Here is a 26,979-nt window from a genome sequence, read left to right as displayed (position 1 = left end):
ATATATATATATATATATATATATATATATATATATATATATATATATATATATATATATATGATAAAAACATTTGCTTACAGTAGCACTTCAGTATTATGTATAAGAATTATTCAGATTGTTTTACGCATTAAAATTATCTTTTTGATTTTTTTGCCTTTTTACTCTTGTAACGTTCCATACATTCAGCGCTTTAGAGGCAAAGTGCTATTGCTTTAATACATTTAATAAACTCAGAGACAATTCATATCTCCTGTTTCTTTCAAATAAAAAAGTTGAAAAACCATCAACAGTTACTTTGCACTTCACCGAACATTACCTTTGGGTTTATATAAAACCTAAATCCTCTCTCAAGCACACATATAACAGTCTTCCAACCACAACAGTAAGTAGCAGCACTAGAGTTTTTTTTGTAGCTTGCATCAAAAATCCAGCTTACACCTGAAAGTGTTGAACAGTCTGTACTGTACTGTAGTACTCAAGTGTACTTCAGTTTTAATAACAGGCAACTAATTATGCTTCTCAGACTATCAGAATCAAATATTAATATTCTTTACATTTGGATCTCAACCCCTCTGTTAAATGTGAACTAAGCTTATCTGTAGTTATATAAAGTTGAATACAAAAAATAAAATAGTGCTTCTTCCACTACTACTAACTGTGTCCAAAAGGCTCAGTAGTCTGGATGTGTTCACTTTTGTTTTGGTAGTAGAGGTCAACCACTAGAGGGAGACGGTGTTACTGTAATCATTGCAGTCACAACACCTTGCAGAGGAAAAAACTCGAAGGAGAGATAACAGCTTTATTACCACTTTTATAAGTGGAAGAACAAAAAAAGAAAATAAAAGATATTTCAGATTTTTTTGTTCATACACACACTCCGCTGATTCTCTCAACAATTTTAATTTCTCTTCCTTCTCAAAAAAATCTTAAATTTATGCTATTAGCTTTGAGCTAAAAAGAAGTTCTTATCTCTGTACAAAACCAGCAGCAGTAATTATTGAATGTGTGAGCGCCCTGAAAGCACACAACATATTTAAATCATCGTCAAAATATGTGAAATCGCAATGTGCAGCACAAAAACCTGTCAAAGCAAATAAAAACATAAAAAAAATCCAATAATTATAAACTGTTGCTCTTTGTACGTCAAAGAAATTATCTTTGGGTTTGTATAAAACCCAAATGCTCTCACACACATACTACACATGACTTAAAAACAACAGTAAGCAGCCACTGCATCAACAGTCCAGTTCATGCCTGATGGTGTCGTGGTCTCAGTTAAACCAGGTTGTGTTAAGCTGCGTCTGTTTCTTGATGCTGGTGTCCAGCTTGAGGACTTCTCTGATTGCCATAGTAGCGTAGGTCGATGGAGGCAGCGAGAACTCCATCCGCAGAGCGCGATATTTCCCCTCTGTCAGGAGGATGGAGAGTAGCACCATTTACCAGGTTGTAAAGAAAACATTATTTCTTCTACTTTAAGTTGTAAAATAAATAATTATTGCTTTTGATTGTTGGATATCATACACGTCCTCCATTTATTATTGTAGTTCATTCAAAGTCTGCCCTTAAAATGATCTCATATTGTAAGTTTTGTCAGTTTCCCTTTGAAATAAACTGGGTTTATGCATACATGACCTATGCCTGTTAGTCCAAAGTTTTAATCTATGGAAATTAAATCAAATTTTACATCTATCGTTGACACAAATCTAAACAGGTGTAAAAATAAGTTTACCTTTGTTGAAGACAGGAGCAGGTTTGTTCTCTAGCTTCTCAAAGTCACTATGCACCAGAGACACCCTGGGGTCATCGTAATTAATGACCTCCCTGCACAGAACAGCGACAAATACAGGGAAATGTAGTACTACAGTAAACAGAGCAACAGTTTAACAAAGCATTCAGTGAGAGCAGTACACAATTACTCTACCACTACTATTATGTTTTACTGTGAAATAGCAAAGCACAACAGTAATTGCGATTGTTACAAGTCATGCACTGCATTGTGTGAAAAAGACAGTGAGAGGTGCTGACCAGCTGACATCAGTGGGTCTGATGATGATGCGCCTGTAGGCTCCGGCCAGAGAGTAGTCCTTCACTTTGTGCCTCATGTTGTCGATGTCCAACCCGTCTGCAGTGAGCAGCTCTCTGTAACCTTCTCCGACTAAAACAAAACACACAGGTATGACTGACAATGTAACACAAAACAAAACTATTTTCTCTTCTGCTGTAAGTTTATTTAATGTTTTATGTCAATTTTTATTTTATTAAACCACTCAGAATATTCCACCAGAAGCACCCGTTACTTTGTAATACAGGTGTTACCATCTTAAATACATTAGTGTTAAAACAACCCAATGTTAACTTGGGTTATATGCTATAAAAACTCAACTCTGCATTATACATAGCCTATACTTACTGTGGTGTGTGGGGTAAATGACGTCAAACCCTGGAAGTGGCATCACAATGTTGTGGATGGATTGACTCTCTGCCTCCTCTGCAGACAGCACGTGTGCCGTGGCTTTGGAAACATAACATTTGGAAGATGATATTATAAGAAAGAAAAAAAAATGACTTGTTGGAACCTCAATAAGCCTTTCAGGTTTCTTATTCTACATTGCACTTGTGTTTTAATGCATCTGTATCATTATTATGCTTTTAAAAGGTGGCCTCTCTGTGAAAACAGATTATGCGTGGCTAAAATGAGCACAGAGCAAGTGTGACCACTACTAAATGTGATCCGCCCAACCTGAATTTGTTCAGGATAAAATGTACCTCCTCTACATTAACACATTTCCTCTTCCTGAGAAGATACCCAAACACAGACATGCATGTTGATCCTTGGATGAAAATCACTTTTCAACTCATTTAAAGTTTGCTAAAAAGACACTTTGTATCTCATTTACTCACCTGTACAGAATCCAGGTTAAAAGCTACAATTTACTGTACATATCCCACAGTGTCCCACTCTTAATAATCAACATTAGGCAGGTGATTTAAAGGCAAACTTACTTCCTTTAAGTACCAGGTCTCCCTTCACAGCCTTCAGACCGAAGGCTTCAATTCTGCGGCTCACCATGGTGTTCCACACTCTGCTCTGGTAGCTGTGGATGTACATCAGGCGGTTGTTCCGGGGGATCTAGAGAAGAGCAAAAGAGCGTGAGCACAAAATTTAATTTCCATTGAGGCTAGAGGTATGTCTGAATCTCTGACTGAATTGTTTCACGGGTAACTGTAACTTGTAAACAAGGAAGATTTATTTGTGGAATAATGAAGGTAAAGCCTTTTGTTCTGCTGCATCAACTTGTTACAAGACTGCAATGGAAAACCAACCAGTCCAAATGCAGTGACGATGTTTTTCTTTCCATACATAGACAGGCCTCTCAGCAGCTGTCCTTCCACACAGCGCTTGTTGGGAAGCTTTTTCAGTGCTGCCTCCGGATCCTGAGTCTTTGCCCACTCTTCCCTGCAGCGGACCAGAAATTCTTTCTCCGCTGTAAAAGACAAAACCGAGACAATGGGAAACTTGAAATACTTTTGCAACCGCTTCAACTGCAGAAGAAAACAGAGTGAGAGTGGTACATTTACCTCCAGGACGGGGTTTCAGAATCAAATCCATCACCTCATTCCAGTCGTTTTTCAGAATAGCCCTGTCCCCAACAAAGTGAGGGAAAACACTGTAGTTTATGGTCCTATAGTTATATAATTTACGCAAGAATCTCCATGTCATGACCTCACCTGCCCACATGATGCGTGGGCACAGCTGTTGTGCCGAAACGCTGCATGCCGTAGTAGTTGATGAAACCTGTCTGCTTGAGGGATTTCATTGCCTGATCAACCTGCTCGTCTGTTCCTGTGATGTTCCTGATTTGCAAACACAAAGACAAAAAACAATGAGCCATTAAACACTTTACCCTGAAAAGCAATTTAAAAAAATGCATCATGGTTTTGCAGAACACTTTTACTCAGATTCCTTTAATCCATCCTGGAGAAAGCACCAGATCACAGTGAGGACAAAACTTCCCTTTAAACAGGAAGAAACTGCCAATAAAGGCAACCTCAGTTCAAATTGGCAGTTTAACAAATGCTGAGCTTTTAAAATCTATTTCTGAAACAAGCACTGTATATATCAACACCTGCTGACCTTATCACCACAGTGAAATGGTTTCCCTGCAGTTCCCCCAGCTTTAGAGGGTGGTTTTTGTAGCAAAAGTTTCCGAGCTTGAGGTTCATGAGGCACTTGTTGAGGTGAGCCAGCCTCTCTGCAGTGATCCTAAGTGAACGAAGAAGAGGTCATTATAATTACTGATCCTGTGCAAGAACCCATCAGAGATAAATTAGAATCAATAACAACACACATCTAACACAATCATCAGAAATACAAAAATAATCTGCACACTAATAACTGCAGGGCTCTGCATTATAACACTCACTTGAGCACCGCTATCTCCTGCACAGTAATGGCCCTCTTGTCCTTGGTTCCCATGTAGGAAAACATGTTGGGTCTAAGCCTAGAGAGACATCCATCATTATACATGGGGCTGCAAAACTTAACTGCAAAAAACATTTCACACATCTGTTAGTGTGTTGTCTCTTTTATCAATGAATGATCGTTACTTTTTACAAAACAAACTAAAAAACACACACGTCTCCTACCTGAGGAACTTTGAAAGCACATTGATAGCATCCATGGTGTCTTTGTTCTCCTTATACAGAACAAAGTGGCAGAAACTGCCACGGTTTTTGGGCCAAAAGTGTTTCCTTGGAGCTTTTGTGGAGACAGAAAAATGGTGTGATGAAAAACATGGTGTGATGTTTTTTAATATTAAAACATAGCATGTGCTTTAAAAGTCCCCAATATTATAGAAATACCCATTATAGATCCTGTACTTCCAAACATATCTCAGCAGTTAGCCAACAACCTTGCTTTGGCACTCAGATCCAATCACTTTATTGCAAAACAACATAGACACACGATATTTAAGCTGATTTTACCACACAGTAATTTATCCTAAGCTAAGTGTAACCCAACTCCACATGGCTTTTAACCATTTCCTCTGGTGCTGGGAGGAGAATAAGGTCTTACCTGTAGTTGTTTTGACTTCTATCCACCAGAGAAGAGCAAAAGGAGGATAGAATAATGTTACTAAGGAAGAGATTCTTATGGTCTGTGGGTAGAGTTGTCAGGGGTGAGATCTCATGCATGGGCCTGGAGTGAAGTGTGATATTTAAACAGAAGAGCTTTCTTTTGGCTTGTGTGGCTCTGCTAATCTCTACCATCCTTTGTGGTGTTGAGCAAAGGTCTGAGCAGAAACATGCAGGTGTGTTGACCATGCTTACACAAAAAGCGCATGCATCATATTTTACTGCTCGGGCTACATGCACTGCAGTAGATAAAATATAAGCTGAATTGAGGAAGGCATGCAATAAATTTCATTAACATTCCTAAAACATTAACTTAGTTTAGTCTTCCATCCTGAGATCCACATACCTGCTAAAGCCTTCTTCCCAGCAGCATGATAAGCCACTATAAACTTCCGCCCTTCCCTCTCTTCAGTCTTTGTTTCCAAACCAGGAAACTGATTCTTGATGGCTTTGTGGACCAACGTCCGTTTCTCTTTAGTATCATCCAGTACCTATAAATGAATAAGAACGTTACATAAAGCTGGTAGCTAGTTTTATGGAATTTTGTGTGTTTTTTATTGGAGCACTCCTATTAACCCATCACCTCAATTGAGACATTTCCCTCTTTGTTCTTGAACAGCTGAAGCTCTCCAAGCTGCTTTTTCTGCTCTTCAGTTAGCAGGTCACATTCCTTTGGCTGTTGTTCAGGTTCTTGGGCTTCCTAAACAGCAGAAAAACAAACCAAAAAACATATTGGAGAGTATTATGTGCCCCGATCCTGGTGTTCTCTTTAGTCTTATTTTGTTAATGCAAAGTGTGCCTTCATGATGAATCTGAGGCTTGTTAAAATAACAGAAGCAATGTTACCTCAGCCTCCGCTGGGACAGAGAGGTCATCCAAATGCACAATCTTGCCATTTTTGTTGATTTCATGCACAACAAAATCAGAATATCTGAGTGCAAAAAACAAAGAAAGCCATTGGTTACTCTTTGTTAGGCAAACTCTTTAAATCCTTCATTAACTCCAGATGACAAACAAACCTTTCCTTCAGGACTCCAGAGAAGCCTTCGTGGTCACTGACATACTTTAGGATGCCAACATCGAGCTCAGTGAGACCGTGCTTCATCATGTCAGCAAATGTGTCACCATCCTCCTCTCCGTCACTTGCTTCCCCTTCAGGCTCGTCCATCTCATCTTGCTGCGGAGGACCCCCGTTTTCGTGATCGCGCTCAAATTTTGGTTTCTTTGATGGTGCATCATCTTTTTTATCTTCTGGACACCCTCGCTTTTCTCCAACTGGGACGACGACGGTCACAGGCTCGGATTCAGCCATTAGTACCCAACTGGAGCAATAAGGAATTTAGTTAACAGTATGAGCCGCACACATATATGTGCGCACACATATATAAAACTCGAGTCTCGCGGTGTGGTATTTTTTGTGTGATTTTTTTTTTTAAACATCAGCTCGCTTGTTTACAGCCCAGCACTTTCTCCTGTTTTAGTCTGAATGGTATGCTTTATTCATTTCATTTTTTTTTTAAATCAGGTTAAAGAAACGGACACTCCAATATTTTGACTGACGGTTTGGTGTGGTGCAATAGCATGGATGTTGTACCAGTCTGTCACACTGAATACAGAGTTGTGTGTGAAGCCGTCAATTTACCAAATGCTCTAGTTTCTAATGGCCTCTTTCTGCAGCCATGAACCGTGTGTAGTGATCAAAGGAGTGAGCCTACAGATACAACTGGCAGAACTGAAGTTTCCTCCAAAGGGTGTGTGGGCTATACCCTTGCAGATGAAATGAGGAGCTTAGGGTAGAGCTGCTACTCCGTCACACTGAAAGGAGCCACCGAAATGCGTTTGTCATCTGAATCGGCAGGGACACCCTCAAAACTGTGGAAGTGCAACACCACAGCACGCTTTGTTTTGATGTGACGCACCGGTCAGATTTGAAGCGTGTGGCAAGACACCAGCACTGATGACATGGTATAACATCAGTACTAAAACATCAGTTACCCGTTATTACGTGACTCCACGTAGAAATCTAAAGCACAAAGTATAACTGTGAACGCTACATTTCAGTATCTGCGAGTAACGATAATATAACTAAGTGGGCATTACCGGCCTAGAAAACAATACCAACAACTTACCGTTTGTGGGACTGCGGTAGCGAAATATGGCTGCAAACACTCCTTATTTTCCAAACGCAAAACACTTGCACAGACTTCCTGACGGATCCGAGCTTGAAGCAGGCGCTTAAAAGACAAAATGAAGGGGATTACTTATCACTCAAAACTTAGCAAAGACGGTAGAGCATCTATTAGCTAGCTAACACCCCCAGTTATCGTATTTGTAAACCTGAACTCAAATGTCACTGGTAAAAGCAAATAATTTAAAAAAAAAAGGACTTTTGCTCTTCCAAACGTTCCCACTTACCTACCTGGACCTGGTGATATTCAGAAGAGAGCAGGCAACATTAAACGCCAGATTTTCTCACACGTGTGTATGTGTGTGTGTGCTCCGCTGGATCCGGAAATGGATAATGGCCTAAAGCCCTCCCACTCCAAACGCTTGGTTAAGGGAGCTGTCAATCACAAAGCTATGCTGCGTTCACGTAACCGTGGGATAACGCTCCAAAGAAACACACTTCTGTATGGAGCCTACGATACTTCCACACGTCTCTGGGAGCACAGTACTTTATATTCCAGTTAATTAATGAAACAGTCATGGTTTCATGACTGTATTATTCTATCTATTATTATTATTTATTATTTTAAAGCGTTTTTTTCACGCAAAACTTGTTGAATGTAAGACATCAGCTAAATACAACCTTTCACTTCAAAGTAAAAAAAAAAAAATATTAGCTCATCATGTCCAATGTTATATCTACACTATAAAGATCCTGTCTGCCCCTTGATAGTAAAGGTTTGGTCTAAGAAGTACAAAGTCCTCAGTCCTTAGCTTAAGGCTTAAACAAGTGCAAATCTGTGATCACTGAAATGTGAAAGCATATTGGTATCCTATGCTATATGCTTTTTTTTTTTAACACCATGACAAATGTTTTACTGAATAGAAAAAATGATTTTTTTAGGACTGCTGATTTTTTAAAAAGCAATTGTTTATTAAGTACTATTGAACAATACGGGTCCAGGCAATAGATGGATCAGTACATTTGTGGAGTTTTCTTTCGCTGGTATTTTCTTTTACAGTTCCTTTAAGTCTTATAAAAACAAGTGCAATGCAATCTAAAACAGGCAGCAGCAGCAGATGATGTGTGGTACTCCATAATAACAGCGGCATCGTGTCAGCTCTTTACTGTCACCTTGTGGAACTACGTGTAATTTTTCTTACACCTTTACACCTCTCCTCATGCCTTTACAACACCACACTGCTCACTTGAGTATTCATACACCTTCTCTACTAATAATACTAACTTCCACACTCCATGGTTATCTTATCTTTCACATTGTTTTCATTTCATGATCTAAAGCCTCTTTAATTTCAGTGGTTATTGCGACTCCATATATAGAATAACCAGTCAAATATGGTTTAAGAGTTTGCTTTAAAAAAAACCCTGTCTTTGCTGTAATATAAGAATAACCTTTTATATTCTTTTATATTTATTCAGCTTTTCTGTTTTGCTTGTTCCCATCTTGAAGTTATAATTCTGCTACCATGTCACTCAAGAATAGTTAAATAAGAAGTCAGTTTCAGATTGGTAGGACATTATTGTTAGACATAAAGAAGAGGGGGGCTTTCCTGTGTGACACTAACTTCATGTTCAGGCTAAATAACGGCCATAGGTCGTTGGCTTTGTACCATTGCTGAAATTGCAGAAAAAATAGCTTTGAGCCCCAAATTAAAGAGGAGAAAAGATGAAGAAAAATAGTGGTTGGTCTAGTATGTAAGTTAACTATTTATAAAATGTAAAAAACAATTAAGTCAAGTTTATGATTAGAGAAAGTTATATTAGCATTAGCTTATCTGGGCTAGCTGTCAGTGATAGTTAACAGATTAGCTACTAACTTAAAACTTGTTGTGTTCATTATGCTTTGTTCCAGAACTTCTCTAACAAAGACATCCTCAGGATCAGGACTTTGTCAAGGCACTTTAACAGGCAATGGTTATAACCAAAAAGAAAAACCTGAGGACCAGGAAAGGAGAAATAAAGATCTTATTGGAAGAGTTCGGGTATTTAGCATTAGCTTAAAACTCTTTCTTCATGATGGTGATGCAGGTTCATATCTTAATAGCTTAATTTATAGAGATTTGACATGTAGCCACATATTGCTGGTAAGAAATTACTATTTTGCTATTTTTTTCTTGTTTTTTTTTTTTTTTTTGGGTTGGATAACTAAAAAAAAAAAATCAAGTTCATTATCTTGAAACTTTGACTCAAGATCAGTCAGCATTTTAAACACTCAATCAGTAAGTCTAAATTTTGAAATAGTAACCTAAAATTTTTACATTGTTTTCCCCCCAGTGGAAGAACCAGGCTTCCACATTTGCTTTGCATATCTACTTGCAATAGCTGCAGTAAAACTTGCAAAAGAGGAACCATAAATGTAGAAACCATAAACATCACCTTCAAAGTAAAAGTTATGCCTTAGTGTTATTGTCAACACAGTTAAAAAGGTGCAGCTTTTACTTTGAAGGCAAACATTCTACAGTTTCTATGCATGTTAATAGTTTCACTTCCACTTGAGTACCTAAGATTAAGTTTAGAGAGTTTATTCATGATACAAATTATATAGGTCATTTCCTTATTGATAGTGAAGGTAAAATATATAACCGACTATTAAACAAAGTGCAATACCTAACATCTAAATCAGGGGTGCCCAATCCCAGTCCTCGAGAGCTACTGTCCTGCAGCTTTTAGATGCATCCCTACTCCAACACAGCTGAATCAAATGGTTTGATTGCCTCTTCAGCATGCCATCAAGTTTGGCAAATGCCTGATAACAAGCCATTCATTTGATTCAGGTGTGTCGGAACAAGGATCCATCTAAAAGCTGCAGGACGGTAGCTCTCGAGGACTGGGATTGGGCACCCCTGATCTAAATAATAAAAGAAGAACATTCTGGAAAAGATACAAATGAACTTTGGATAAAATTTGGTATTAGTTATGCTGAAATAAAGAAGATTTAATAACTTTAATACTTAATAATTGCTGTAAAAGTAGAAAAATTAACATTTATCATCTTGTCTACATCTGCCACCTCTTCTTCGGGCTTGTAACCTCTCTTTTTTGCTGTTCACACTGCTCCTCTTCATCATTGTGCAGGTTTTCACCTTCTCAGGTCTGATCTTCATGCCTGAAACCCGTTTGACATGTCTGCTCTGTTCCGGATTTCACTCTTTATTTGCTCAGATTAGTTCCCCAAACTCTGGACTCTCTGCGCAGTTCAGCTATTGTTCTGAGTCTGAAGCACGAAGAAAGACAAATCTCCATTTTGATCCCTTTCATCTCTGAGTGGGATTTAGGTTCTTGTCAAACCAGCCAACTCAAAGAAAACTAACCTAAAGTCTTTGGAACTGAAAACCTCAAAGTTCTCTCATCTTATGGTTAACAAACTGAGTTTTAACTAAAACTTCCTGGTTAAAGCTGGCAACATGTGACTTTGACTCCGTGTCTTTGCAGGTGGTGGATGCTGATGGCAATGATGTCACTCCCCGCCCCCTGGTTTGCCCAGTGCCAGGATTCCAAAAGTCTCTGGATGAACTCTTTTCCAGCATCCCTAAACTTTGCAGAAGGTACTAGATGGTCACACTGGATATAGTTTTATAATATTTTTAATTTGTTGTCCTTTTTATATTTATCTTTTCAATTCAGTTCCGTTTCAGATAGTTTCCTGAGTGATTTTGTTTTTCATTCTCTAATTATGATGAAGGTGGTATTTTCCATATGCAGATATTACATGATTACAGTGGTTTAGAAAGTTAGCTTTTTATAGCACATGCAGTAAGACTTGTAGAAATCCCAGTCTCAACACACGTTTACATCAGTTCCTCCTCATGGTGATTCAGTAAATACTATCGTAGTTCTTATAAGACTTTAAACATTTAAAGAGATAGGAACATACAATTTTAAAAGTTGCACTTTTATGTGGTTGCATTTATTTGGGCTAAAAAATCGCAATCCTTTTGACTTAATGTTTTTAAAAGTCTGCAGGATGATCCTTTGGGATTTGTTCCTAAATTAAACACATACTTCTACTAATAGATTTCTTAAACAAAATACTTAAATTTTAAAAATAAACTGAACTTCTTGAAAGAACTTAATTGATGGATGGATAATGAAGCTGCTGATAGAAAAGTCAACAAGTAAATAATCAGAAGATCAATATGAATCATTAAAAACACAAATAAAACATTTGTGAAAATGACCAAGTTTTTGAGTAGTAAAAATTATTTACCAGTTTAATCCAAACTATCAATGTGCCATTCATCAATTAGAATTATTATTAAGTGTTAGTGGTCAAATAAATACAAGTACCAGTACTTTAGAATCTAAAACCAAAGACAGTTTAAGTCACTTTTACCTTTTAATTTCGTTCAAGACAACTATAATAACCTTGCCCATCTGTGTAAACTTGCTTTTTTTACTCTTGCACTCTTATGAATCCACTTTGTTTTCATGTTATTTGTTGTTATGGAAATAAAGTTAATTATCAAAAGGCAGATCTGGAGGTGATTTCAGTGAGTGGCAAAGTTAGTAAGCGGCTCAGTGATGGTGACAATGGAAATTATATAGAGTACAAGTGTACATAGATACTAAGTATGTATGTTTGTGTGTATCATTAGCAGCCATCCCATATGTCCTACCCAAGACTCATTGAATGCGGAGTTTGAGGATATTTTTCTTGGACCAACAGATCCACCTCCACGTGAATACTCTTGTTTTTTGGGTTTTTTTAAAAAAAAAAAATTCTCTCATTATGTTTATTGTTGTAGTGATTTTGTCTTTCTGGTACTAATATTGCCCTTTGTTTAAAAATTGCAATTTCATGGCAATGCATTAACATTGTAGTTCTCAAATCATAAATTATTCTATATTCAACATAGTGCACTTAAAATTATTCCACATCGTCTTTTTGCCGTTTATTTGAATTAGGCTTTTTCGTTTGTTTTGTCATGTGTCAGAGTTGTTGAAAAAAGGAGATGATGCAGAACAGCATGCAAGGGAGAAGATGGTGGGTGAATGTGATTACATCTCACTTACTGAAACCGAAACCATTACGTTCCTGGACATACCCCCCACCATAATCTCAGTGGTCAATGATGACGCAGAAGCAGTAATGTGAGTGGAGGGTGAAAACACTAAATAACATTCATCACAAGTTGTGTTAATTTAATATTTTTACATTTTGATTAATTTTTAGCTCATCCAGCCAGAGGTCTGATGAGGCTGTCCATCATCACCTGTCAACAGTTCACTAGAATTGTTATTTCTCCTACATTATTGGTTGTAATTTAAACAAACATAAGCATACACAGTGATCACCTAATGGTTCTTCACCAAAATAGTTCTGAAGGTCAAGGTCACATTTGTTCTTTGTCTGGTTATCATAAAAAAAGAAAATTATGATGTAGTTCTGTCTCTCACTCTCCCTGCCTGACAGACGAGAAAATCTAACACAACTTCTGACAGGCACTTTATGTATTTCACTGAAGAAAGCCTTTCACATGCAGTATGCGTGACGATGCAAATATGCTAGCCTTCAGTTAAAAAAATATTTTGTTTCTCCTCCCATGCAGACAGAGAAACCTCAGCTATGCTGAGCTTTGCAAGAGCAGAACGTGTAGTGATAAGTACGTCGACAGATCGATGCAGACATTAAACGGAGCCCTTAAAAACAAACTGATCCAGAGTGAGAAGACTGGTACTGCTGGAAAGGGTAAGTCTGAGTGAGAATGAAACACCTCACACGTGATTAACTCAACAATTAGTGGTTATCAATTCAAAAAATAAATAAATAACGCGTTATTTTTTCTCTCGTATTTAAAGGTATGGTGGCTACAAACTGGGACATTTATGACTCTTTTTACAAGCAAAATGAAACCTTTGAAGGTGATGAAGCTGATCACAAGGAGAAATCAGTGAGCAGCAAGCGCAACACCACTGACACAGGTAACTCCATCTTCAGTTGGCACTTCAGTTCTTTCAACTTCTAAGAATAAATATGTGTTTGTTCGTCATATAATAACCACACTTTTGATGGTCTTTCCTATTTCTGTTTATTATAAATAATTTTGTCGAAAATAAACATTTATAATTTTCTCATTGACCATTTTCTCAGACTGCACCATCAGCTCGCTGTCAGAAATGGAAATTTGTGGAAGCATTTTAAATCCTGAGCCAGAACCAGAGAAAGAAATTCTTCTGTTATTAACAAACATCTCACGTTTTATGGAAAGGACGGTTGTATTGGATGCCTTTCAGGCCAGGTTAGCTGCTTATAGACAGCCGCCAATATCTGAAGGTAAACTCTGCTTATATCCCCTTTCTCTTTCTGAACTCTAGTAGTAGCTTGACGTTATTTCCATCCATCCAATCATCTATCCAGCCATCCATCAATCCATTTTCTCCTACTTATCATATTCAGGGTCTTGAGGGAGGGTAGCATATCCCAGCTATTACAGGGTAGGCAGAGTACAACATGAACAGATCACCAGTCTTTTGCAAGGCTGTCTGTTTAATTCTAGCCAGGCACCCATTCTTTGGGGCAGCATCTAACATAAAACTTTGAAAAAAAAGTGTGTTATGCTGTGGTGACAAGAAAGTAGTCAAAAGTATCATTCATGATGTCTCTTTCAGCCAGCTTTTTTCTGATTTGCTATCACTCTACACTGACAACCAGAGCCATGTGTATGAGAGGGTATATTAAGGTTATCCCCTCCAAGAGTAGAAAGTACTGAAAAAAGCTTAGAGAATTAACAAAGACAACGTCAGGGAGGAAAACAGGACTGTATATACACAGAGGATAGTTTGTTGTGGGACACCGGGGAGAAACAAGGCACCGGTGAAAGTAGTCAACAAAAAGTGAAGAACGAAGGAGACAATCAGAAGGAGAACTTAAAATGATAACAGACACACAGGAAAGCACAACATAATGTCAACCTGCTGAACATTAGAAAGGCTTCATTTTTTAGACAGGGAGGCTATGTCCATATTTTATATACAGCCTTTAGAAAACCATAGCATATTTACATTAATACTGTATTAAGTGTATTATGTATTGTGTAAGGCTCTGACAGCATGACGAAGCATGGAAAACAAATTGAGGAGAGTTTAGATCCTACTCTGGAACTTCTCTGGGCATTCGCTTGTGAGCTCACCAGAGGATACTGCATTACCAACATGGCCTGGAACAGGCAGAACCCGGTAACAAAAGAAAAAAAAAAAACAAAGACTAAAACATTTTTTATCATGAGTCTCATTATCATTTGTGTTATTTTTTCTGTAAGCAACATTTGATACACATTTTTCCTTTGTGTAGACTTTGTGAAGCATTTTAGACACGATAAAGCTTCATTAATGATTATAGATGAAGCAGAAGTGCAAGGCATTGCCCTTTTTCTGGTTCTACCAATATTAATCTTTGTTTACAATACTTCATTTAAACTGCTGCTTTTGTTGTGCACTGTAAGGATATCCTGGCAGTAGGATATGCAGACTTTGACTCCAGGTGCCTGAAACCAGGTCTGATCTGCTGCTGGACCATCAAAAACATCATGGTATGTTTAGACATCACTGTATTTTTGTTGCTTGTTGTTTATTCCTGCTATCATATTTGTTTTTACCTCAGTTTGCCCATATTCCAAGGGTTGGGTGGGCTGGCTAATCAGAAGATTTAAAAAAAATTGCCTTTGTTCAGCTAATCACTTGGATGTGCCTCAAGAGACTCCCACACCACATGCTTTTTATCTTAATATGATCAGAGGTACAAAAACAACAACAACACACACAGTCTCTGGACTGTATAGACGTCAGAAAGGTTTCTGTGTTAGGAAAGCAGCTGGTCCAGATGGTGTCCCAGGGTGTGTACTTCAAGCATGTGCTGATCAGCTGCTGGAGGTTCTCATAAGCATTTTGAACCTTTCCTTACCGACTCCTGTTATCCCTGTGTGGCTCAAAACCACTACTATTATGCTTCTCCCTAAAGAGCAGAATATAGGGGTTGCCATATATTGTGACCACTGCTCGATTGCACTCAAGCCTCTCAGTTCCTTGTGCTTCAAGAGGCTGATCCTAGCACATATCAGAAAGCAGCATCCTGCCATACTTTTAATCCCAGCTTTTGTTGTTGCTCTTTTAACAATAGTATCCTGGTTAAAACTGTGTCCTTTGTGCAGTGGCCAGAACGTGTCTTTGACTGTCACAGCAGTGTGACATCCCTGGATTTCTCAGCTAACGACCAGCTTGCCGTAGGAATGTATGACGGCACTGTAGCTATTTACAACATCTGTATTCAAGACAGCAGTGTTGCATGTGTTGCTAGCAGCAGGTGAGCACTGTATAGTGTATATGTGTGTTAGCATAAAATAAGCATATACATAACATGTCAAGATTTAAAAAACACTAATAATAATCTGATTGCTTCTCTAATCTTTCTGTTTGTAGTAAATCCTCCAGGAGGCATCTTCACCCAGTATGGCAGGTCACCTGGGCTCCACAAAGGTTATCACTGGAAGATGTTCTCGTCTCAGTGTCATCAGATGGCAGGATTGTCAAGTGGTCCATCAGCAGCCATAAGCTTGACTGCACAGGTACTGCAGTCTTCCCCCAGCTATTGTTCCCACTGTGCGCTTACAGTTTTACCTCATAGCTGCACTAACTTCATAACACGCCTGGACCATCTATGGAGCAAATTCATAGCATAATGCAACTTTTTAGTGCCTATACCAACAAACTATTACACGACTAACACAGACAACCATTAATGCTCACATTCTAATTAACATTTCTAGGAAACTAAAAACATAAAACTAAGTGTAAATAGTCATTTTTTCTTTGGCAGGTTTCTAAGTGAGTGAGAGTGGAGGACATACAGCGAATATAATATAGCAGTAATAAAACAAATCCTGGTTAATTATTTTATATTTTATGGAGCTTCTGTAAAGTGTTACAATGGAGAGCAACAGTAACATTTCAAATATCTGAATGGTCTATAAAAATATTTGTTCTTAGACCTGATGTGGTTTAGGAGCGATAAAGAGTGTAAGGAGGCTGCAGAGAACCTGAAGAAGAAAAAAATGGTGCTGTCTAAACCTACTGCTGTTTGTGTTGACTTCCATCCAACGGTAAGAAGTTTAAGTCAGCCAAATACTTTAGCCAAAAAAAGTCTTGTCAGTAATCAAAGTGTGAAAATGTCTTTTTTGTGTGTTTTCTAATTTCTTGCCCATGTTGCATTCCTCCTGCAGGAGTTTGGTATTTATCTGGTTGGCACACAGGAGGGCCTTATCCACAAGTCTTCCTTTTCTGAAGGTCACAGCTTTCTGGCTACTTACAAAAAGCACATTGTAAGTGCTTGAGGGTAAACAGTGTGACTGAGTCATATTTGAAATGCTGTTTAAGTTAAGGCGATAAAGACAAAAGACTAGGGATGCTACAGCATGAAGATAGTGAGCTTACTTTGGATTTCCAACCAGTGGATCAGTTTACATCAGCTGATAGGCTTATTCTGGCCTAGTGATCTTGTTAAATACAAGAACTACTAGTTAACTGAATTAACAATAAAGAAAAGTCAAAGACTAAAAGATAAATGGTGGCGGCTTCTTATTACTGACCTGGTTTAGCCTTGTGTGCCGATGTTGCCATTCACTGTTGTTATCCCCTACTATTTACTCTAGTTGCTGTCATCAGACATCATCTAATGAAAGCAAAGACAGAATCTTTTTTTAATGGAAATGGCATCACCACTGGTAAACCTTGCCTGTTTTGAAGCTTGATTTTAGCCAACATTTTGTCTATTTGGACCCAGAAGTTGAGATCTGGATGCAATAAGTGAATGGCTCATCCTCACATGGACATGCAAGTGAGGATGGACAGGTGGCCATATGTAGATACAAGTCATAATTTAATTTCAGCAATAAAAAAATGCATCACATAGCCACAAATAACTGCTAGTTGGTGCTAAATAATGTACAAATAGATTCATATTTATGAAAACTGAACACAAAATGAACACAGATTCCTTGGATGGGCTGTTAGGGCCATTAATCACTCACCAAGCCATGTTATCTGTCAGCTGATTGCATTCAAAATAGTATATAAAATATATATAAATAAAGTATATAAAACAGAATTATTGTAGGCATTTGCATCCATATAAAAGTGACAACAATAAAAAAAAACAGCAGCACAAACAGTACTGTCTTCTGTGATGCGGTTATCACTTTACTGCCCATTTGATTTATCACTACATTTATAATATTATTCAAAAATGAAAGATAGAGGCAGGTAATTCCAGTTTTTTCTCTTCATGTCTAATCTTGCTCTCTCTCAGGGCTCTGTGAACCACATTGAATGGTCACCATTCAGCCCCGATGTGTTTTTGAGCTGCTCCAGTGACGAGACTGTCCAGATGTGGAAGCAGGGCCGCCCTGTAATGACGTTCAAGTCCATTCACCAAGGCCCCGTGTTCTTTGTTAAGTGGTCCCTAAACTGCTCCACGTTGTTTGGAGTAGTTAAGGAAGACCAGGTGGAGATCTGGGACCTGAATTTGAGCATGTGAGTCCATCGGATTGAGATCTCAGTCTGGTTTGAGGTTTTTTTAATTTACCTATTGTTTTCACCTTATTTGAAGTGTAAGTCAGAGATCTGCGTTCACTAAAAGCATAAACATTTCTTTGCAGCGTGTTTCCAACCATTGTGCACCATCCTGAGCCTGGTGTGAGGCTGACATCCTTGCTGTTTGCCAGAGGGACAGACTGTGTCCTTGTAGGGGACAGTAAAGGTCAAGTGACAGTCTACAAGCTCAGGAACTTCAGAGTGGGCGAAAGCAAGCAGGTAAAACTCTTCTACATGAAATAGATAAGAACTACCGTGTAATAATAAGTTCAAAACATTGATCTTGTTTATTTTTCATGTTTTTTATACTGAGAATGCAAACTCAGCCATACAGTGAATAGTAAGTCCTGTCTAGAAGATATAACAGGTATACATTTAGGAAGAAGCATCAGTGAAAAGAGGAGAGAAACGGCACACGTTACTGTAGCGTAAACACATAAGAACTTGTAGAGAAGTCAGACTGAGGTTTTTTTCTTTCAGGTGGACACTCTGGATGAAATCATCCAACATGCCACTTCCAGATATTTTTAAGTTTTTGTTCAGAAGTTTCATTGCCTTTTGACTTTTATGTGTTGTACCCTGCGATAAATAAAGTTGTGGATCTTTGAATTGTACTTCTTTTTCATTTTTAACTGAATGTGATAAGCAAAAAGATGACTGGGAAACCTCACTTTTAATGTGTCTTACAAGTCATTAGCCAGCAAGCACATCCTGGATAATCCTTGTTTCTCTAATAATTACTATAATATATAAAATAAATTTCATGTTGATTTCAGCATGACCTGAAACTAGTGACGGAGCCCCTAAAGTCATCAGGAAAGTGCTTATTGAGGTTGTTACAGTATCAGAAAAATGAGGGCAAGTTTCACTCGGATGCCTCTTTGAAACAAGTGGTATTGCCCCCTGATGGCCATTAAAGGGAGGATTAAGCTTCCAGACCTCTAATGTAAAGACATTAGAGGTCTGGAAGCTACGATATGTCCATCTTTTATATACAGTTTATGGAAGGAGCATAAGCCTTTCTTAAAATTCTGTTCAATATAAAATTCAACATAAAAGCTGAATATAATACAAGACAGTACCACTATTAAACAAAGTAGTTTAAAACATCATCAGAATATTTTCAATGAGTGTTGCTTCATTATATCTAACCATGAAATGTTAGAGGGACAAAATGAACCACTTCCTCTTTGTTATTGTATTTGGCCTGTATGAGCTGGGGCTAAGATTTCAGACACAGCAACTATTCCCAGCAGGTCAAAGACTGAAAGATGTAACTGACAGACGAGGCGATCTGTTATATTTTTACCCCACTGTGATCTGTGGCTGTAAGGTCACATATCCTCACACCATGTTGCTTAAGTCAGCTCCTCTCTGCTTATATTAAAACAGTGAGTAACTACAGGGAGCTGAAGAATTAATCCCATAATGATAGGTCACAGAGCATGTGATTCTGGACGAGATAGAAGCATGAAAGATTGTGGAAAATGGCAGAAGGCTTTTGTTTGTGGAGTGAAAAAGGATTTGAGCTTGCATTGTGGCACAGCAGGAAGTGAACCTGGATTTGAAAGTAATGTGACCATGTTGCTTTCTGACAGCAGACAGATTGAAACTCACTGTGGGCATCTTTTTACTCAGTTTACGCGCCTCCAAACCTTTTATAGATACTGTGCAAAGTATCATTTAAGTTTGCTTTTCTTTCTAAAACATTTTTGTATTGTAATTAGGATTTACCTATTTTTTTTCTCAGTTTTTAACAATAAAAACAGAGATAATTGTAATTTCATTCATTCTAAATGGGAGGCAAAGATAAAAGCAGTTTGATGGCAAGAAGCACAGTTACATATTGATATGTCCTAAAGAAACATAGCAGCCTATCACATGCAATGTTTTGTGGCATTAGCAAACAGTAAGGTGCACCATACAGTCACCAACCACTGCATTAGGTACACTTCTTCAGTTGCTCATTGACACAAATATGTAATCAGCCAATTACATGATAACAACTAAGTGTATTTAGATGTGTTAAAGACATCCTGTTGAAGTTCAAACCAAGCATCAGAATTGGAAAGCAAGGTGATTTAAGTGACTTGGAACTTCTCATAGTTGTTCACGGCAGAAGGACTAGTGTTTCAGAAGGCTCTGAGTATTTCAGAAGCTGAAGCTGACCAACTAGGATTTTTCCACACATTCATCTATAGCAGGGGTCTCAAATTTAAATGAGTTGTGGGCCACTGCTGGCACTGTCATCTCACTGAAGGGCCACTTTAGTGTTCAAATAGTACAAAAAGAAACAAACAAACAAAAAAACACCAACAAATATTTCCAAAAATTTAGTGTTTTGTTTGTTTCTTTGTTTTGGGTTTTTTTAATGTTCAATATAATTACTTTTTCTGAGATTAATTAAGTATTCCGATTGAATCTGATTAATGAATGTCACATTGGGTGGCATTTTAAACTATTATCCTGGTTTTGACTTCCTTTAAAGACTTCTTTTGATATAATAGCACAAAAACAAACAAACAGGAAAACACCCACAAATATTTCCCAAAATGTAGTGTTTTGTTTGTTTGTTTGGGGTGGGGGGTTACATTTTCTTTTTTTACATGAGCTCAACAAAATGTGCCAGAAGATTGGAAAAATGTTGCCTTGTCTGACGAGTCTCCATTTCTGCTGTCACATTCAGATGGTAAGGGTCAGAACAACTTGAAAGCAAGGAGCCATCGTGTCTTGTATCGGCAGTTAAGGCTGCTGCTGGTTGTGTTATGGTGTGTCATATTCTCTTGCCACACTTTGGGCCTCTTAGTATCAGCTGAACATCATCATCAAGCATCACAATTCAGTGGTGGGCGTTATGGACGGCCTTTGGGGGTCCAGAACTGTCCAAGAAGATCACTGTGCCCACTAAACAGAATTTTAAGCATGACCCTACCGGAAGTAGTGATGAGCACATTCTGCGCTCACCACGGTCAACGGCCCCGGTGTTTGGTGAGTTCATCAATCCACGAGAGAAAGTGTCTCACCTGAGTGTTTCCTGCTGTAAGATATGTGTTTTTGCACGTTTACTGCTGTGGCTACAGTGCACTATCCATGTATGAGTGTATCACTGTATGGTGCATGGTGTGGCTTGAAGTGGCTAGTTTGTCCTTCGGTTTGTTGTGTAGCCTGTAAAGGTGGTCCACTGTATGCTTAGTACGCCTTTAGCACTGAGTCCTGCACTAATGTGTAAAATGTAAATTTAACGGCTCTTAAATGCATTTTAGTTATAACCGCTGTGTTTTTTACAGCATCTCTGGCTTTGTATTATTTTATGGCACAGCCAGTTTTAAGTTGAACTCTATTTTTTTCCGGCAATATTGCCTACATAGATCGTTGCGCCATTGCGGCTACGCAAGATTTGGCACAGCGGCGCCGTGGCTTAGTTGGTTAAAGCGCCTGTCTAGTAAACAGGAGATCCTGGGTTCGAATCCCAGCGGTGCCTTTTCGGCGCGCCAGGAGAAAGCTTCATGTTGCTGCAGTAGTGTCATTAAAGCACCGCTTTGTTAACAAACGCAGAGGGCTGATGTCAGGGAACGTGGAGAGCTTATGAAACAGTTTAATTCACCAGAATACCAAATCATGTGATCATAGCTGATTTTGGAAAATATTAACATTCCCACAAATCATCTGTAGGGTTTACGGAGAATGGTCCATAAAAAGAAGAAATATCCAGTGACCAGTGATGTCAGAGGTCAAAGGAGAATGGCCAAACTGCTTTGAGCTGATAGGTAGGCAAGAGTAATTTAAATTACTACTCACTACAACCAAGACATGCAGAAGAGTATCTCTGAACACACAACATGTTGAACCTTGAAGCAGATGAGCTACACCAGCTGAAGATCACTACCGGTGCCACTCCTGTCAGCGGAGTGTAGGAAACTGAGGCTAAAATTCCCATAAGCTCACTGTGATTGAGAGACAGAAGACTGACAAAATGTTATGGCTCAGGGTGATGGTGATGGTGTAACAGTAGGGGATATTTTCCTAGAACACTTTGGGCCACTTAGTACCAACCATGCTTTACTTTAATATGAGCATACTTGAATATTGTTCCCGACCTGATCCCTCATAAAGAGATGGACCTGGCTGAAATAATCTCAAACTGATTTCCTGAACATGACAGTGAGTTCATGGTGTCCACCGTCACCAGTCGCATCATGGATTAACATGGATTACAACCCACTTTACCTGGGTTGGGATCCATTAAAGTGGGTTGGAATCCGTCCTTTTTTAACCAAGGATTTAAATCCTTGGTTAATAAAAGAAACAATCTCTTCTTCAAAGAGTGATCTGGCCAAGAGGAGAACATAGACTGTAACAACAATTATACACAAATGCAGCCGACACCTCGTACTAGCATGTGAACACACAATAGCATAGCAAGTACATTATGAAGGGTTTTTTTTTTCAAATGAGATGTCTGCTTATATGCTGTATTTTTATGAACTACCAGCAGCTCGGTTCATCTCCTCATTCCAATCATTTTACATTATTCCCTGAATGAACACCATCACTACCAGTGTGTATTACACAAAAGCTTATACGGTTCTAATAAATATATTTTCCCTTTTAAACTGCATTCATTTATTTATTTATTTGTTTATTTTTCTGTTCCTGAGATCCAGAAAAAAACCAACTCCAAAATAAGATGCTGTTACACCCAGAGTATTTTGTATGTCGTTGGTCCGCGTAGGTCTGCTTGCAACCCTTGTTTGAAACGACAGAGGGCGTGCGTGTCATCCACAGGCAGAGGGGTTAGTGTGAGTGAGAGAGTGATTCAGAGACACGCAGGGGGACCTGGCTGCTTCTGCTGCCGCCGTGCTGCCCGCTCCTGCTGAGGGAAGAGGAGGAAACATGAGCTCCAGGAAAGGTGCGTATAACTCATCCTCCAACTTAGCTACGCTAACCCGCTCCTGTTGGCGGAAGTTATGGGTGTACGCAGCCCGTGAGGGTATGCTAAACGCCATCCAGCCTCGTTGATGATCTGTGCTTGTTCTCTCTCCCCCACCGCCACCCTTCCTCCTACACCCTTCCCCGGACTCGTCTGTGTCTGTGAATGAACGTAACCTCGGACCGGCAGTGATGGCCATCCAGGCTAGAAAGAGGAGGCCGAAGGGGAAGAAGGATAAAGCGGGTCACCATCGCAGGTAAGCGGGGCGGCAGCGGGAAAGTGTGGACGTGAAGTGTTTGTTTACTGACAGCGGGTCCCTCTCTGTGTGACACAAGCGCTGCTGCCGGTGCGTCGGCGGTATGACCGTGGACATATGGCACGGGCTGGTATTTTCATCCACAGGCGGGTTCCCGTGGAGTGTTTCGAGTTACCATTTACATTAGATGTGGACGGTGCGGTCCCCGGGTCTCCACCTGATTCCCCAAAACGACTGGGTCCTGCACCGCTTACAGCCTGCACATACTCGTGTAGTTTATTTTGCATGCCTGAGCTTCCAGCACAGATGGTTTCTTGGTAGATTTTTTTTAAACTAGGGTTTCAAAGCGAGGATTGACAGATGTCACGGCTCATTTCTGTTTTATTTTTAGCGATGGCAGCACCAGACTGGCACGGAGTAAACGCCCACTTACATCGCCTAACCCGTGTGGGGAGTCTCTGGCATGGTGTTATGTAACTTTTCTTGGCTCTCCCGGTGCATTGTTTCCTGGTTTTGCCAGGCAGCTTTACAGTATGGGTGCACGCGCAGTTCGGCGTGATTTTGCCGGCGTGAGTAGTTGCAGCCGAGGCTGGCGTGCCAGCAGCGCAGTGGCTGCGTAAAGTGCATGTGAATTGGAGTGGAGAGAGTGGGGGGCTTTCTTCATGGCGTGATGCTATTGGAGCGACGTCACCAGCAGCCGAAGAAGGCATCAATTAGGTGATACCAACGGTGCAGACACCCCAGGGTGGCTGCTGGTGGCTGGAATGTGCTGGAATGTCCCAAACACCTGGACAGTCATAGTGAAACCAGATGTGCGCAAAAATAGACGTTTATAAAGGCAGATGTTCCAAAAAAAAAAAAAAAATAGAGAACTGACTCCACAATTATCTTGTAAATAAAACATGACTCATGCGGTAGCCCTACAGGTGTCCTGTAATGGATGCTGGCTCACCTTTAGCCATTTAAATGTTGGGAAACGCAATGTAGTGGCTAATGGTGAAAGGACCTAACAACAACAACAACAACAACCCCCCCCCATAAGAACCCCTCCACTGTGTAGCTAGCATTTTAGGTATCATTTTTCTTTGGAGGCTAATCAACAATAATATTCCTCAAAATTCAGTAGATCCCCCCCAAATATAAAAACATAAAAACAGTATATTACAACATTTGAGATACTACAACAACAAAATATTTGCTCAATAAACTGCTCAGACAATGCATCAGTTATTAAAAAATATTTGGCTATTATCAACTCACTAACAGATGTGACAGCAGTTTTTTTAATGTAATGCATTCCCCTCAAAAATACCGTCATTATGTGATATCAATTTCTAAATGAATTACTTTTATGTTTCTAAATGAATTTCTAAATGAACTACACTTTTATGGCATTGATATCTGGAAGAAACACAATATATAAACAAACTATTTATTTAAAAAAAAAAAAAGAATTCAGCTGAGTTCCTTTGCACTCTGACCTGTAGAATATCCCTTTAGAGATGCTGCAGTTATGTAATACTTTCAATACTTGGCGATCAAGAAACCCTGACGCTTGATTAAATGTGGTTAATTTTTGACCACACTATGTGAAGTGTTAAGTGTGCCTCAAACATGTTTTGGCACATCTGTGCTTCAGTTTATGGTTACATATCAGATTACGCAGGTGCCAGTTCCTGAATATGGCATGCTATTATTGACTAATTTACTGGCAGTGATTCTTTATTAAACTTCAGTTGTAAAAGTGTGAAAAGCATGTATTTTTACATGCTTACAGTACGTTTTTGCATTTCTGATCATTTCTGATTAAAAAAAAAGCTGACATGGGGAAATTATTTTCACTGATGTAGTTTATCATACAGGTCATCAGTTCCACAGTTTATATTCTCTCAGGGTGAATGATTGATAACAAGCTTTATAAAATATAGAACAGTTTTGACAGTATACACTGCAGCTTGATGATGGTGTAGGGCAGCATATTCCTTTAGTACAACAGCAAAAAAAGAAGAAAAAATGTATGCGCAAAACAGCCTAAATAAGAATAATATATAAACATACATAACAGGAAATGACACAAAGTGCTTTGCATTTGATATCAGATTGCACTACACAGGAATATATTAGAGGAACAAAGAGTCAATAGGGAAATAAACACTGGGAATTACATGGCAAGGATAAACATAGGAATAAAATAAACATGGACTTTAAACACCATTTAAAAAAAAACCCTTTGAACGAACTAAAAGCAAGGATTAAAAAAACATGAGTCTTTAAATTCAGATTAATATATATATGATTTGAAATGGGATATTATTCCAAAGTCTGGAGGCAGAATGTGTTATAAGCAGATCAGAAATGTAATGTGGGGCTAACCCATTAATGGCTTAAAAAACAAAGAGTAAAAATGTAGAAACACCTCCTTTTTTCACTAGTAATCAGAGAGCCAGAACAGATGTTCTGCGTTATAGTTGTCCAGTCGAGAAATAATAAATGCATGGATTATTGTGCTGAGGTCTACTGGGGATAACAATGACTTTACTTTTGCAATATATCTAAGATGGTAAAAGCTGCCTTTCACAACCTTTTTTCTCTTGTTTATTAAAATTCAATAAACTGTCAATAAAAACACGTAGATCTGTAAGCGGATTTTGAAAATTAGCACACAGAAGACCAAGAGTAGAGCTGATACTGGAAACTAAGCTGGTCCAAAGATGATCACTTCACTTTTCTTATCATTCATCTGAATGATATTCATTGGCATCTAGCATCTGACGTTCTCCACACAGCTGAACAGGTTCTTCAACCAACATTACATTCTCTGTGAAACGAGTAGGTAAGGTTGTGTGTCATCTGCATAACAGCAAGATGCAGTCTTATATTTTTTAAAAATCGAGCCGAGGGAAAGCATGTGTAAATAAGAGAGGTCCCATGGTGGAGCCTGTGTGGATGCAATAGGGTACTGGAGCAAAGGTAGATGAGCAATTTCCTATCTTGACTGAGAAGCTTCTGTCTCTTAAATAAGAGCTAAATTGTTTTAGTAGATAAAAACTAAACGAAAGAAGGAGCTCTGTTAAAAAAAAGTAAAATAAAATAAAAAATGAGCTGATTAAGTACAAATGTTAATAAAAAGAGCAAGATTACCATAAATATTAATAAAACGAGAACAGATTTTGCTAAAGGAAAATATTTGAAAGCGAAATAAAACAAGGAAATATTAGAAGGTATTAAAGTGAGTCAGCAAACAAAGTGTCAGAGTGAAATTAAAATATATAAATGTAAACTGTTTGATCCCTGACGTCTATCAGAAGCAGTTATGTCTTTATCTCACTGTCTGTGTCTCTTGATCTTGTGCTCTCTCTCTCACGTGGTGTTTTTTTTTTTTAAAAAATAGGTCACACATGCATCCATCCATTTATTCATACAACCATTTATCCATCGCTGTAATGAGATGCTTATTCAGGTCAGGGTCACAGTTGAATCAAAGTAAGCTCATACACAGACTCTCAAGCACAATCACAGTCTCTCTCTCGGTTTCTCTTTGGTAGATTTACACTCCTGTTTAAATGGTGTTTTCATGGACTTTTATCCACATCCATTCCCATCTTCTGCCTTCTGCCGTTTGAGATGGGCTTTTCTGTTTAGAAACCAAAACAACTCACATACACTCACAAACACACCTTTTATTTTGAACCTTAATAATGTAGATAAATAGTATAATTTCATTTGTTCTACTTTTATGTAAGCAGTGCGTTGTCACTTGACTTTGATGGCTTTGAAATTTAAGCAGATACAGCGTCCTTTGTTTGAACTAATTCAAGTGGAAACATAAGCAAGGACAGGAAGGTTTGTATAAAAAGGACCCAGCTGTGAGGTTACGAGGTG

The 26,979-nt window shown here is 38.7% G+C and overlaps 3 protein-coding genes and 1 non-coding gene across 11 annotated transcripts in view; 3 read left to right on the top strand and 1 right to left on the bottom strand.

Annotated features, from left to right (window-relative positions):
- Positions 1-128: 128 nt before the first annotated feature.
- On the bottom strand, positions 129-7,653 carry pus7 (pseudouridine synthase 7). 3 transcript variants are annotated; one of them, XM_063479301.1, is made up of 18 exons: positions 7,559-7,653; positions 7,269-7,373; positions 6,159-6,461; positions 5,986-6,070; positions 5,723-5,839; positions 5,486-5,630; positions 5,081-5,098; positions 4,651-4,762; positions 4,428-4,505; positions 4,139-4,267; positions 3,733-3,858; positions 3,583-3,644; positions 3,328-3,488; positions 3,007-3,133; positions 2,414-2,515; positions 2,029-2,158; positions 1,733-1,824; positions 129-1,411 (listed from the first exon to the last, which is right to left on the bottom strand). In XM_063479301.1, the coding sequence occupies exons 3-18, from the start codon at positions 6,449-6,451 to the stop codon at positions 1,275-1,277; spliced, it is 1,914 nt and encodes a 637-aa protein (XP_063335371.1). In that variant the 5' UTR covers positions 6,452-6,461; positions 7,269-7,373; positions 7,559-7,653; the 3' UTR covers positions 129-1,274. The 3 variants fall into 3 exon arrangements, with proteins under 3 accessions (XP_063335371.1, XP_063335372.1, XP_063335373.1); XM_063479302.1 differs by having other exon boundaries at positions 7,555-7,647; XM_063479303.1 differs by lacking the exon at positions 5,081-5,098 and having other exon boundaries at positions 130-1,411.
- LOC134631794 (dynein axonemal intermediate chain 4-like) lies at positions 7,654-20,819 on the top strand. The gene is made up of 13 exons (XM_063480350.1): positions 7,654-7,732; positions 12,262-12,418; positions 12,877-13,016; positions 13,127-13,249; positions 14,367-14,503; positions 14,770-14,856; positions 15,475-15,626; positions 15,743-15,888; positions 16,310-16,422; positions 16,543-16,641; positions 17,628-17,851; positions 17,977-18,130; positions 20,718-20,819. The coding sequence occupies exons 1-13, from the start codon at positions 7,654-7,656 to the stop codon at positions 20,817-20,819; spliced, it is 1,713 nt and encodes a 570-aa protein (XP_063336420.1).
- A 499-nt stretch (positions 20,820-21,318) lies between these two features.
- On the top strand, positions 21,319-21,392 carry trnat-agu (transfer RNA threonine (anticodon AGU)). Its single transcript has one exon. It is a non-coding gene; the product is annotated as a tRNA-Thr (tRNA).
- Positions 21,393-22,744: 1,352 nt separating this feature from the next.
- srpk2 (SRSF protein kinase 2) overlaps positions 22,745-26,979 on the top strand; it is a 70,352-nt gene continuing 66,117 nt past the window's right edge. For 3 of the 6 annotated variants that reach the window (XM_063479295.1, XM_063479296.1, XM_063479292.1), the window contains exons 1-2: positions 22,745-22,820; positions 23,031-23,097. In XM_063479295.1, coding sequence (XP_063335365.1) covers positions 22,805-22,820; positions 23,031-23,097 — 83 coding nt within the window. In that variant the 5' untranslated portion in view covers positions 22,745-22,804. The remainder of the gene's footprint in view (positions 22,821-23,030; positions 23,098-26,979) is intronic. The other 3 variants (XM_063479297.1, XM_063479293.1, XM_063479298.1) reach the window with 2 other exon arrangements.

The sequence above is a fragment of the Pelmatolapia mariae genome, linkage group LG7 (genome assembly GCF_036321145.2).
Source record: "Pelmatolapia mariae isolate MD_Pm_ZW linkage group LG7, Pm_UMD_F_2, whole genome shotgun sequence".
Lineage (NCBI taxonomy): Eukaryota > Metazoa > Chordata > Actinopteri > Cichliformes > Cichlidae > Pelmatolapia > Pelmatolapia mariae.
Note: the sequence above shows the minus strand (reverse complement) of the source record. Positions and strands in the feature narration are given on the sequence as shown.